The 14,047-nt window shown below is 40.0% G+C and overlaps 1 protein-coding gene across 1 annotated transcript in view; it reads left to right on the forward strand.

Moving 5' to 3' along the window:
• Positions 1-3,648: 3,648 nt before the first annotated feature.
• Positions 3,649-14,047, forward strand: part of LOC106137782 (uncharacterized) — a 45,263-nt gene continuing 34,864 nt past the window's right edge. Inside the window, exon 1 of the mRNA XM_060949025.1 lies at positions 3,649-4,712. Within this exon, the coding sequence (XP_060805008.1) occupies positions 4,337-4,712 (376 nt within the window). The 5' untranslated portion in view covers positions 3,649-4,336. The remainder of the gene's footprint in view (positions 4,713-14,047) is intronic.

Genomic DNA, 14,047 nt, shown 5'->3' on the forward strand with positions numbered 1-14,047 from the left:
GGTGGACACTGGCTCAGACTTGTGCGTTTTCCCACGATCAGCTGTCAGGACGCCCTGTACCCGATCCAAGTACGATCTTATTGCAGCGAACGGAACTATTATTAATACCTATGGACCTATACAGTTGCACCTGAACCTTGGTCTTCGTCGAGATTTTTCTTGGAGTTTCACTTTAGCTGATGTATCGAAACCCATCATTGGTGTGGATTTCCTAAGTCACTACAATCTACTGGTTGATTGCAGAAATCAACGTTTAGTTGACGGCATTACTACTTTGCACGTGGCTGCGATCTCTGAGAAGGCAGGAACTACTGACGACATTGCTTCAGTTAAGGCAGTAATGGGTGAAACTGAGTACCATGAGATTCTGCGTGAATATCCAGAGATTACCAGACCTGCAGGTATGCGATCTGTTGCAAAACATACCACGCTACATTATATCAGGACAACACCTGGACATCCAGTCTCATGTAAGCCACGACGTCTTGATCCCGTCCGTGCTAAGGCAGCTAAAAAGGAATTTGAGGACATGTTAGCAGTTGGTACAGCCCGGCGATCGGAAAGCCCTTGGTCTTCTGCTCTTCACCTGGTTAAGAAGAAAGATGACAGCTGGAGACCCTGTGGTGACTATAGGGCACTTAATGCTAGGACCATACCTGACCGCTATCCAATCCGCCATATACAGGACTTTGCACACCAGCTTGCAGGATGCTCCATCTTCACAACTGTAGACCTGGTGAAAGCCTATAATCAGATTGCTGTACATCCAGATGATATTCCCAAAACGGCGATCACGACACCGTTTGGAATGTTTGAGTTTCCGTACATGACATTCGGATTACGAAACGCAGCTCAAACATTTCAAAGATTTATCGATGAAGTTCTATCTGGCCTAGATTTCTGTTATGGTTACATCGACGATATTCTCGTTTTTTCGAGAAGCGCAGAGGAGCACAGGAAGCACGTACGTCAGTTGTTTGAACGTCTCAAAGAGTATGGATTGCTTATCAACACTTCGAAGTGCACATTTGGCCAAAATGTTGTCAAGTTTTTAGGTTATATGGTGTCTGCTGCAGGATCAAAACCTGTCGATGACAAAGTCCAGGCTGTAAGGGAGTACCCTATTCCCAAGACTGTCAAAGAACTCCGGCGTTTCTTGGGAATGCTCAATTTCTATCGCAGATTCATTCCTAACGCTGCTAAACTACAGGCGCCGTTGAATTCATTACTTCAGGGACCCAAAATCAAAGGCTCGCATCCAGTTGACATGACCCCTGAGCTAGTTCAATCATTTGAAGCTTGCAAAACTTCATTATCCGAAGCTACACTCCTTGCTCACCCAGATTACTCGGCCGAACTCGCAATTGTTACAGACGCTTCAGACGTTGCGATCGGAGCAGTACTTCAGCAGCGTATTAATAACGTTTGGCAACCTCTAGCATTTTACTCACACAAACTTTCATCAACTCAGAAAAAGTATAGCCCTTATGACAGAGAGCTTTTAGCCGTTTACGAAGCGATAAAATATTTTCGGCATATGGTGGAAACCGCAAACTTCACCATCTACACGGACCACAAACCTTTGACGTTTGCCTTCACTGTTAATAGGCAGCATTGTTCTCCAAGACAGTTCCGGTATCTCGATTTTATATCACAGTTCACGACAGATATACGGTATATACCTGGACCGGATAACGTGGTTGCTGACGCTCTCACTGAAATCACTGTGGCACTCGATTATGAAGAGCTTGCAAAATCACAGGAAGACGATCCTGAGCTGCAAGAACTCCTCACCTCTGGTTCGGCTCTTAAACTGAAGAAGATAAAGAATAATAGTAATTTACCGATTTATTGCGACACTTCTATTCATCCTCCGAGACCGTATATCACTCCAAAGCTCAGACGGCAAGTTTTTGACATGATCCATAGCTGGAATCATCCTGGAAGCTCAGCTACAGCACGACTGGTCGCCCAGAAATTTGTGTGGCCAGGGATTCGTAAGCACTGTAGAGAGTGGGCACGGCAATGCTTGAAATGCCAAACAAGTAAAATCACTCGTCATACTCGCACTCCTCTCTCCTCATTTATCACTCCATCAGCGAGGTTCTCTCATATTCACATCGACCTCGTTGGACCCTTACCACTGTCTTGTAGTTACAGGTACTGCCTCACGATCATTGACAGATTTACGCGATGGCCTGAGGCGATTCCACTGCAAGACATCACGGCAGAGACCTGCGCAGCCGCCCTCGTGTCTGGCTGGATAGCCAGATTCGGTTGTCCCGCGCGTGTGACCACCGACCGTGGCCGCCAATTTGAGAGCCATCTGTTTAAGGCGCTCACAACTATGATCGGCGCGCGACACCTCCGCACTACTGCTTACCATCCGGCTGCTAACGGGATCGTCGAGCGTCTGCACCGCCAGTTGAAAGCCGCCATCATGTGTCACGACACTTCGCAATGGACAGAATCTCTTCCACTGGTCCTCCTTGGGCTACGAAGTTCCTGGAAAGAAGATCTCCATGCCAGTCCAGCCGAGCTCGTGTATGGCGAGCCGCTTCAGCTGCCTGGCCAATTTCTCGCTCCTGTTGATGACTACACCACTTCAGACGTCACTCAGTACGTGACACGCCTTCGAGCTACTATGGCGAAACTTTCCCCTAAACCTACTTCGTGGCATTCTAAAGTGCCTTTCTATATACCACGTGATCTTAACGCAACTTCTCACGTCTTTCTCCGTCAAGATCATGTACGTGGTGCACTTGAACCTCCTTATGCTGGTCCCTTCAAAGTTTTGAAAAGGCAACCGAAGTTTTACAAAATCGAAATCAGAGGCAAGACCACAAATGTCTCGACCGATAGACTGAAGCCAGCCTATTTAGCACGTGAGATCCCAATTCCCACTCCCATAACTACTTCAGCGGAGACCGAAAGAAGATTAGAAGAGGAAGAAAGAAATGGAGAATTAGAAGAGAAGAAAACTCGTAGCGGCAGAAGAGTCAGACTGCCTGTTTGCTATCGACCGTAGTAACGGTCTGGAAGGGGAGTGATGTGGCGTGCCGTTTGAATTTGAAAAACTAAGAACGATGTCTGCGCGCGCATGACGCCGCTTGAGACTTCATCGCCGAGCCGATACTTCACTCTACATATAGCTCTTGTTAAAATCGCATTTCTTTATTAAACATTTATATACATTCTTCAGTTTCATTTTGTTAGAAGGTTGTGAAGGTAAACATTAATTCAAGGAATCACAGGCATTCTACACAGCCTTAGTCATTATTTACTTTGGAGATAACTCAGTCTATGTATTTTTATTTTATTTTTAAAAGCAGTTCTCCTCGCAGTAATAGAGTGGTACATGCCACTGATAGGGCACGGTTTTGAACCCGTGAAACACTATCAGTTTTCATGCCGTCGAGATTTTCGTTAGATTTGACCATGACCAGAGGACAGGCTTCTTGATTCTGCTGCACAATATATTTAACTATATATCGTGCAGTAGAACCTATTGTCCGCTGTTATCCACATTGTCCACATTGCATGGCAGTACAACACCAGGCACGGTTTATAAACTCTAAAACTACCATTATGTTTTAACCTTTCTGTCTTGGCAACACCAATTATATTATTCGATTTCGTTCGCCGTAGTACAAAAATGACACGCAATAGCGAGAACCAATAAAAAACGACGCGCAAATACATGAGTTTTTATAAATTGAGTGATCAGACCTACTGACGTTGCTCAATTACTTGATTCCTTTGAATATAAATTATCAGATGTTTCAAAAAAGTGAAATAGGACAATAAGATCGAATGTTTTGATGTCATCAGGCATGCCCACGGCGTGACTTCCATGCCCTGCGTACCTACGGAAGGGCGTGCGGTGCGGATTACGTTTAGTTTACTATGAATGATTTTATCTCTTTCTAAACTTGAGTGTCTGTGAATGACCGAGTGTAATAGCGAGCGTACCAAATTATGGATTGAATAGTGTTTGTTGTTGATCTATTCTGATTATTTTCCGAAGATAAAATTTGTCATCAACTGTTATCGTGTTGTCTCGATTTCGTGGCGCCGATGAAATAAATAGTCATATGGCGCGAGTATAATTCCGCGGGAGAAGTTAGATTTCTTACGCTATTATATTTATCATTTACTATTTACGCACTATATAAAAAGGATAGTACGTATTTATAGTGTCTGCTCGTGTCGTTCGGTGGTAGCGTAGGTTCGGTAATTCGGGTGACTTTCATCAGTGAAGTAAACAACTTCAAGGTTATCGGTTGGCATGTGCCAGTGTCGTCAGTGAAGGACTGGGATGCGGCCGCGCTAAGCCATGTCTGGATTTGCGGGCGGAGGCGCGGGCGTCGGCGCCGTTGTGCGCCAGGGCCACCTCCGCAAGTTGAAAACGATGAAGAAGAAGTACTTCGTGCTTCGCTCTGAGGCTTCAGATGGGGCGAAACTGGAGTACTATGAGTCCGAGAAGAAATTTCGGGCAGGAGCGGCGCCCCGTCGTGTTTTACCGCTGAAAAGTTGTTACAACATCACACGGAGACTGGACTTGAAACAGAAGCATGTGATAGCATTCTTCACTCGTGAGGAACAATTTTGTGTAGTGGCTGAAGACGAGAAGGAGCTTCATGATTGGCTGTCAGCTATTTTGAAGCAACACGGATGTGATGATGCCAGCGAGGAGCTTTTGCATCCCATACGTGAGTATTATGTATTTCTTATCCTCATTTGCAAAATGACAATGAGATACAATTTTGGTATGGTAGTAAAATCAGAGCAATATCACTTATTGAAATAAAATAAATTCTATTTATCTTCTCCACTAAGAAGTTACTCATGTTGGCTTATTAATAAATAATAGAAAGTAGAAATCTAATTGGGGCATAAAATTTCCAATAGGTATAGCAAGTAAACAAAATATCTGACAATTATTATAACCTCAAATATCGGAGATCAGATAACTGTACCTTATTTTGATTGGATTAAAACTTTCCATAAGTCCCTCACTATTCAGTTAACTAAAGGGTCTACTGAAGCCACATATTATGCAAATATTAAGTGATATTTATTCAAAATGATACACTCATTATTGTTTACATTTTGAAACTAGTAAGGTGGTAATTTTATGATATATATATAGTCAAAATTGTTTATGTAGTTTTGAGGCTAAAACTTTGGCACACAAGTTTGTTAAGGTTGGAAATTTATTAAGAAAAAGGTAACTTGAAATCCGAATAATATACTACTTATCAAATATTTTTTTAGGTTATAATTTAATTCCCATTTCACTTTTTAATATGCTTTTGTCATGTTCAGGAATATTGTTTTGGGCAACATTTCCAACCTTGCAATTTGTAAAAAGAGTAAGAATTAAAACAATTGAATTAATTAAACTTATAAAGTAACTAAGTTCCAATAGGTTTCCAGCACTTTAGAATTGAACCAATATCATAATATGAATGGATGTCGTAAAAGGCGACTAAAGGATAGGCTTATATACCAGGGATTCCTCTTTTAGGTGATGGGCTAGCAAAGTGTCACTATTTGAATATCAATTCCATCATAAAGCCATTGTTGGCTCTGCCTACCCCATAGGGGATATAGCATTGACTATAATATGTATGTAAAATAACTAAGAATGAATCAATAAAAACCTTCTTACATCAACATCAAAAGTTCTATGGAAACCTACAAACTTCCAAGGCTGGCAGGTCATTGACCCCGTGTACTTTGATATCTCATAGTAAACATAGCTATGCCCATAATCAATCATAATAAAAGTAATGATCCGGCAATGTTACAGTAATCTCATACAATAATCATTGGTTAAACTGCTATTAAGTAATGTTCTGATCCTATTTTCATCAAATAAAGCATGGTTTATAAAGTTTCTGTAAGATTCAAATAGTTATTTGTTTTCAATAACATTGCTTTCATGATAACTGTGTGTGTTTTAATAATTGTAATAAAAATACATAATACCTTTTTTATTATTATAACTGGAAAATAAACTATGTCTACCTGCCTGTTATGCTTTCACACCTAGAACACTCTTTTGATGAAACAGTATTTCTCCACTATTTAATGGATGTTCTTATACCTTCCTCTTAAATCACTCTATTGAAAAAAAAACCACATCAAAATCCGGTGCGTAGTTTTAAAGATTTGAGCATACATAGGGACAGAGAATGCGACTTTGTTTTAAACTTTGTAGTGATAAGTTATAAACTAATTGATACTTATAAATATAAAACGTTTTAACTTTATAATAACATATCTGGGACGGGTAGGCAGAGGCAAGTCGTTCCATTTGACACAATCTCTACCTTTTTTCCACTTCATTCATTCTGTTCAATTATTCTTTGATTATATAAGCAAACGAAATTCTATCTATCAAAACTCGGTTTAACTTTCAGGCCCCGTTTTAGGTAATAAGGGTCAATCCTACTAATATTATAAATGCAAAAGTTTGTGAGTATATCAAGATGCCAGTATGGATGTTTGTTACTCTTTCACGCAAAACCTACTGAACCGATAACGATGAAACTTGGTATGTCGGTAGCTGAAAACCCAAAATAACATATAGGCTACTTTTTATCCCGGAGTTCCGGCGGGATTGATAGGGATTCCATGCGGACGAAGTCGCGGGCGGCCTCTTATTCATTATAAATCGCATTTATAATGAATTAACCCTTATGCGAAAAGGGATGTACGTATATAAATATTACTAGGGTACATAAATATATCATCAAATAAAATAATAATTAAAAACTTTGCTTATATATTTTCTTCGGTTTCGGATACTCTAGTCCTTTCATATTGTATACTTTTTGTGAACACGAGAGCGAATCCCTTAGCAAAACCAAGTGCGTACGTACAATGAATTACGCATCATGTAGGTATCTACGTACGTAATGTACAGTTGAAAATATCGTAAAAGTACCAGGTTAGTTTGTAGAATAGTAAAACGTAGTGGGTTTTTATCAACTGATAAACTAGCGGTTTTGTTCGTATTTTCCTTGGCTTTTTATATTGTGCCGTGTGGTTCCCGGCACTAATAGAAAAAAGAATAGGGCCTCTTTCCTACGGATGTCGTAAAAGGCGAAATACAGAGAAGATCACGTGATCACGATCACGTTCAACTGTTTGGCTTAATGATAGAATTGAGATTCAAATAGTGACGGGTTTCTAGTCCATCGCCTATAAGACGAATCCCAAGTTTATATCCCTTACTTTTAACGACATCCATGGGAAAGGGATGGAGTGGTCCTATTCTTTTTTTATATTGGTGCCGGGAACCATACGGCATAATACACATTCATATTTTTTTCCATGCATGCTCTTAGGTTTAGGGTACCTACACTCTTGACTTGACTATTATTGTTTGTTACCGCTTCCAATATTTCGCAATACAAATTAAATGATTTCCATACTTTTTAACTAATACACATTGGTACCTTTAGGACTGACGCGAGATTTTGCGTCTAGGGACAATTGGCATTGATATCCTTCTAAGTTTATAAAACTATTGATATAATTTTTGCTATACGTCAATCTAATAAAATTCAATTAAATTCGAAGCGTGTTTGTTTCATTGCGTCAACGTCAATTTGATGTTTATTAAATTTTATTTTCATGTAACTAATGAAACGTTTGTAAGGACATAAACGTGCCACGTTTTGTCTAAACCGTACTTACGTACATACACACATAAAATCACGTCTATATCCCTTGCTAGGTAGACTGAGCCAACAGTCTCGAAAAGACCAATAGGCCACGTTCAGCTGTTTGGCTTTATGATAGAATTGAGATTCAAATACATTGTAACAGGTTGCTAGTCGCACCTTACACTGAAATTTAGAAAGCATCAGCAAAAAAAAAAACAAATTATGTAAAAAAAAAAAAAACAAATTATGTAATACTAGAGGCCGCCCGCGACTTCGTCCGCATGGAAACCCTATCAATCCCGCGGGAACTCTGGGATAAAAAGTAGCCTATGTGTTATTCTGGGTCTTCAGCTACCTACATACCAAATTTCATGGTAATCGGTTCAGTAGTTTTTGCGTGAAAGAGTAACAAACATCCATACATCCATACAAACTTTCGCCTTTATAATAGTAGTAGGATCTGAACTGAACGGAGAAATTGTCAGCAGTTATTGGTTTAGCAATTTGATTGTTGCCCAATCAATGTTCTTGTTTATCAATCGTTGTACTAAAAATAGTGTCGCGAAAATATTTTGTTTTTGACAATAATGTAGGTCGGCTAATTACACGCGCGGCAAAACTATTACGGCGTCAGTAAATTATTTTCGTTCACACGGTAGGTACGAATGTTTTATTTTTTCATTACATAACAGTTTGGAAATAAGGTAAACTTTTTACCGGCGGCATTGAGGTAAAATAAGTAGAACAGACGTTTTTTCTCAATTTGGTCAAATGGTATGGTTCGAGAGTTTTTCATTAGAATAGTATAGAATAGATTTATTTTCAAAATTGTATAATTTATTGACGTCACATTAATTAAATCTAATTATAACTACTAGGTACCGCTTCCAAAGCGCATGTGTAGAAGAAGCGGCGGAACAAACTACACTGCAGCATTTTCACCGGACATCAATTTACAAATAAACACTAGTTATTAATATTTAAAATGATAATTCATTGTCTCTTTTTGGCCAATTATACAAATAATCCTACTAATATTATAAATGCGAAAGTTTGTGAGTATGTCAGGTTGTCAGAATGGATGTTTGTTACTCTTTCACGCAAAAACCGATTACGATGAAATTTGGTTCTGAAGACCCAGAATAACATTTAGGCTACTTTTTATCCCGGAGATCCCGCGGGATTGATTCCACGCGGACGAAGTCGCGGGCGGCCTCTAGTATTAGCATAAACTCGATCCCGTAAATATATGTAATTCGGCACGCATGAATAAGACAGCGGCATGGAGGTCGCCTGTCCGCTAACGCATCGCCAAGTCCTCCATTAATTGATACGAAGTAAACAAGATGTTTATCATCGCATCATTGACTCATGCTGATTGTCTAAGTGTTTGTTGCGCCGCTTGTTCAGTTATAACACGACTTATGAGTAAGATGGGCGGTTAAAAACACGTTGATTCATATTCTACCTACCGGTATCGAGAATAATATCGATATATTATTCTCGAGCGATTTTATCTGTTAATGCTATTTAAAGACAATTTTTTTTTATTTGAGTAGAGGCATTGAAATAACTTCTTTAACACAAATAAAACATATATACATGTAATCACGTCTATAACCCTTGCGGGGTAGACAGAGCCAACAGTATTGAACAAACTGATTGACCACATAATGATAGAATTGAGACTCAAATAGTGACAGGTTGCTAGCCTATCGCCTAAAAGAAGAAACACAAGTTTACACGCCTATCTCTTAGTCGCCTTTTGCGACATCTATGAGAAAGTGATGTGGTGGTCCTATTCTTTTTTCTATTGGTGCCGGGAACCACACGACATAAATTATATTAAGATTGTAATCTTATACACCTACGGAACTTTCAACGTTTTTTACCTTCTTAATTATTTAGTTCAGTTTATTCTAAAAATATCCTTGTGCATTTTAAAAGTAAAATGTGGGAAATTCCCATTCTTTCTTTTGCTGTCTGTTTTTCCGTTATGCAAAAACATGACCCTCCTTCTGTTGCGGTGGGGTAAAAAGAAGCAGTTGGGTAAATGCTTAATTTAACTGACTTATTCATCTCAATTATAAATAAACTGTTTTGTGTAAAGCGTGAAATTAAGATCTCGCGATGTTATAGATAAGGTGAGAGTTTAGCACGAGGGGATTTCCCACGATATGATCTGATTAGGTTGACGGGTTAGGTTCACCTGCGATGATTAGGAGTGATACATTCTTCAGATGGGTGTTGTCCCACAAAAAGAAAATACTAACTGCGCCGCGGGGCTTCGCTCCAGTGGGAATTTTGGGATAAAAGAACTTATTCCAGTTTATTCTAACCTTGTTTAATACTAGGGTAGTCATGATATAATAAAAGAGTGCAGATGTACAATATCTATATGTATACAAGTGAAAATGTATCGAAATTGGTGTAATCCATATTATTATGTAGACTAAGTCCAATACTGGACCAAGTAAAAAAATTGTATAGAAGTCTTCTTCATCCTGGCTTTAGTTTCGGTTGCATCTTCACCTCTCTAGAGAAAAGCCCGATGTATGCCTTTGACCATGGAACCTATTTTGGGTGAGTCTGGTTTTTAGACGGACTCCAATCTGACATCCGCAACCTTTGCAGGAAAACCCAACCCGTATTGGATCCATGGTTACACATCCAGTTGCCTCAATGTGCAGGTTTACTCACGATGTTTTTCCCTCACCTTTAGCATCGGTTAGTATTCAAACTAATGTGCATAACTTTAAAAATAGTTTTTGGTATGGCCGAGTTGGGATTTGAATCTGGGCATTTCTGCGCATCACGCATTTAACCGGGCACCTTGCCGATTTGACCACTGGCGCTCTCAAATCTATATGGAAAGTTTTGCAATGAAAAGTCGTCTTCTCACAAACAAACACCGCTCTTGTTGTGATCTCTAGGTAAAAACCCACAGAAAAACAAAATAGTGAAAGTTGTTATTTCTTGCTTAATGCCATTCGCTTTTTGTATAGTGTGTGCCAGATGCCTCTCCTCCCGTGTAGATTGTCAATTGAGGGAAAGGCTTAAACACTTGGGATTCTTCTTTTAGGCGATGGGCTAGCAACCTGTCACTATTTGAATCTCATATCTATCATTAAGCCTGTCAGCTGAACGTGGCCTATCAGTCTTTCAAGACTGCTGGCTCTGTTTACCCCTAAACGTGGGATTCTTTTAGGCGATTTGCTCGCAACCTCGCGACTATTTGAATCTTAATTCTATCAATAAGCGAATGCTTAACGTGGTCTTTCCATTTCTTTATGACTGTTCTGGCTCTGTCTACCCCGCAAGGGATAAAGATGTGATTATATGTATTTATGTTAAATTTAATTTATTGAAATGTAAAATTACTGATCTCAGTTTTGGAAAATCCCATAAAATTCCGTTAGCTGTGCGTTGGTTGATAGAAATATCCGTAATTTTTCCCGTAATAATATTCAGATTATAACTATCACTTGTTAATCGGATTCCGCACATATAAAATTTTTATGTTTCAACTATTCTATAAATAGGACACATATTCGACTCAAATTGGTAAAGCCCCACTTTTGGTAGCTAACCAATAAGTAGCGCCATACAAGGATATTGAAAAATTATTATTGCATTGATTAATAATAGGAATAATTAATAGTTACGAATCGTAAAATCCGAAGGCTAGGGATTTTACGAGATAAAAATAAAAATCCGGTTTTATTGTATGAGGAAGTCCTTTTATAAATTAATGCAATTTTATACTTTTATTAGCGACCCGACCCGGCTCCACACAGGTAGTATTTATAGATATAAGTAAACCTCCCTCAGAAAATCATATTTTCACCATTTCTAACAAGAACAAAATCCGTCCTTTACTCCTTATTTAGGGCGATAGGCTAGCAACCTGTCACTAATCTGAATTCCATCATTAAACCATACAGCAGAACGTGGCCGTTCAGTCTTATTAAGACTGTTGGCTCTGTGTACCCCGCAAGGTATATACCGTGATTATATCCATGTGGATGTATGTAAGCATAAATAACCTTAGACTAAAAGCGAATCGTGATGATATGAGCTAGAGGCAACTGGGTATCTTTATCTGCACCCTCTATTACTGGCCACGTTTCCTTCCCTCGCACTATATCACCACCACCCATGGCTCCACCAACCGAGCTGATGAGCTGAATCATCGGAGGAGTGCGCTGCTTTAGCGTTTTCTCTCGAACAGCGCACCATTTCTTGATTCCGTACAGAATCTTTATATACTTAGTACTGCCGTGTGGTTCCCGGCACCATTACAAAAGAATAGGACCACTCCATCTCTTTCCCACGGATGTCGTAAGAGCCGACTAAGGGATAGACTTGGGATTCCTCTTTAATGTAAATCCCTGCCAATCTAAGGTCTGCCGCGCCGATGGATGCATGGCTAGGGGCGAGCCTAGTCTCGAGCGTGCCACTTCCGCCATGGGGTTGGGCGACCCCCAGGTAATGGCTAGCCTTACCCTGGCATGCGGGGCTCTGCTGGGGCGGACAAAATTTTTCCCTAGCGTCTCGTGGGAATCGCATTATGAACCTTAAAAAGCATATAAATGGCGGCGATGGTGTCCGCACCCCATCACGTCTCGTTCCCGGCGGGAGCGGTATGCGGTCTGCTGAAAGCCGCTTTGCGACGATGAATGTAAGAGGAGGAATGAAGGATAAGATTGAGGAAGTATGCCAGATGATGGATGAAAGACGTTTGGATGTGTTGTGCGTGAATGAAACGAAGCGGAAAGGATGCGACGCGACGCAGCACGGCCCTTACACGGCGTATTGGTCTGGAATTTCCAGTACCAGCCGAGGCTGTCAAGGGGTCGGTCTAATTCTTTCTGCACGAATGGCTGAGTGCGTGAATGAGTATGAGTGTGTCAGCCCTCGTCTTCTATGGATTAGGCTGAAAGTTGGAATCACTCGGATCTTCGTTCTAGGTGTTTATGCACCTTGGGATGTGGGTTCGAGGGGTACAACATCAGCAAAAAGCGAAAACGAGGAGTTCTGGAATAGTGTAAGAGAAGTATTGAAAGTTACCAAGCCAAATGAGAAGATTATTATGTTAGGTGATTTTAATGGATGGGTGGGTGTAAAGCGTGATGGATATGAAAAGGTGCTTGGTGCGTTTGGTGACGAAAAGGTGAATGATAATGGAAGAAGTGTATTAGAAATTTGTCTAGAGTGGGATCTTTTTGTGTCGAACTCAATGTTTCAACATAAAGAGATCCACACCTACACAAGAGTGGAAGGTATTTTAAAAAGTATGATAGACTTTGTGATTGTAGATGAAAGATTGAAGAACAAAGTGCTGGATACCCGTGCATATCGCGGTGCTGGCATTGACTCGGACCATTTACTGGTGATATCCCGGATAAGGGGTATCTTCAATCGCTGGCGGCACAGGGTAAGGGAGCAAACCAGCGCTTTGGAAAGAGTAAAAGTGGAAAATTTGCAAGATATGGATGTAGGTAAGAAGTATATTAATAGACTGAAGGATGAATTTGAAGATTTAGATGAAATGAGCGATATTGAAGATGGATGGAAGGAACTTAAAGAAAGAATTGTGAAAGTAGCTGTTGAAGTGTGTGGTGTAAGTAGAAGAAGGAAAGGAAAAAATCACAAAAATGCGTGGATGAGTAAAGATGTGCAAGAACTTGTGCGATTAAAGAAGAAAGCATGGCTGGATTTGTTAGCAGCAAAAGCTAACTTAAGAATGCAAGAGGTTATAGATGAAGATGTGAATGAAGCACGTAAGGAATATAAGAAAATGAAAGATTTGGTTAAGAAAGCTGTGATTAGAAAGAAAGAAGAGTATAAAGAGGATTTTGATAAAAGGCTATCAGAAGCCTTTCAGTCAAATCTGAAAGTATTCTGGAAATCCGTAAGGTCAGCCCGAGGAAATACTATAACCAGAGAGCTGACTAGGATCAGATGCCAGGATGGTAGCGTTGTGAAAGGAGAAGAATGTGTACTAAAGATATGGAAGGACTATTTTGAAAGTTTATTTGAAAAAAAGGAAGGAAATAAGAAAGATTTCTGCTATAGCGAAGAAAAAGAGAATGAGATGGAAGGCGAAATTGAAATGTTCGAAATTGTGGAAGCACTTAAGAGTATGAAAGCGGGAAAGGCTGCTGGGTGTGATAGAGTGTCGGTCGAGATGCTTAAAGCAGGAAAAGGCGTAGTAGCTAGTCAGTTGTACTGCCTTTTCAATTTGTGTTGGAGAAGCGGCCGAGTACCAAAAGATTGGTGTAAGGCTGTTATCGTGCCACTTTACAAAGGAAAAGGGTCACAGCTGGACTGCAAAAATTATCGTGGTATAAGCCTGCTTAGCGTCG

The sequence above is a fragment of the Amyelois transitella genome, chromosome 17, assembly GCF_032362555.1.
Source record: "Amyelois transitella isolate CPQ chromosome 17, ilAmyTran1.1, whole genome shotgun sequence".
Taxonomy (NCBI): Eukaryota; Metazoa; Arthropoda; class Insecta; order Lepidoptera; family Pyralidae; genus Amyelois; species Amyelois transitella.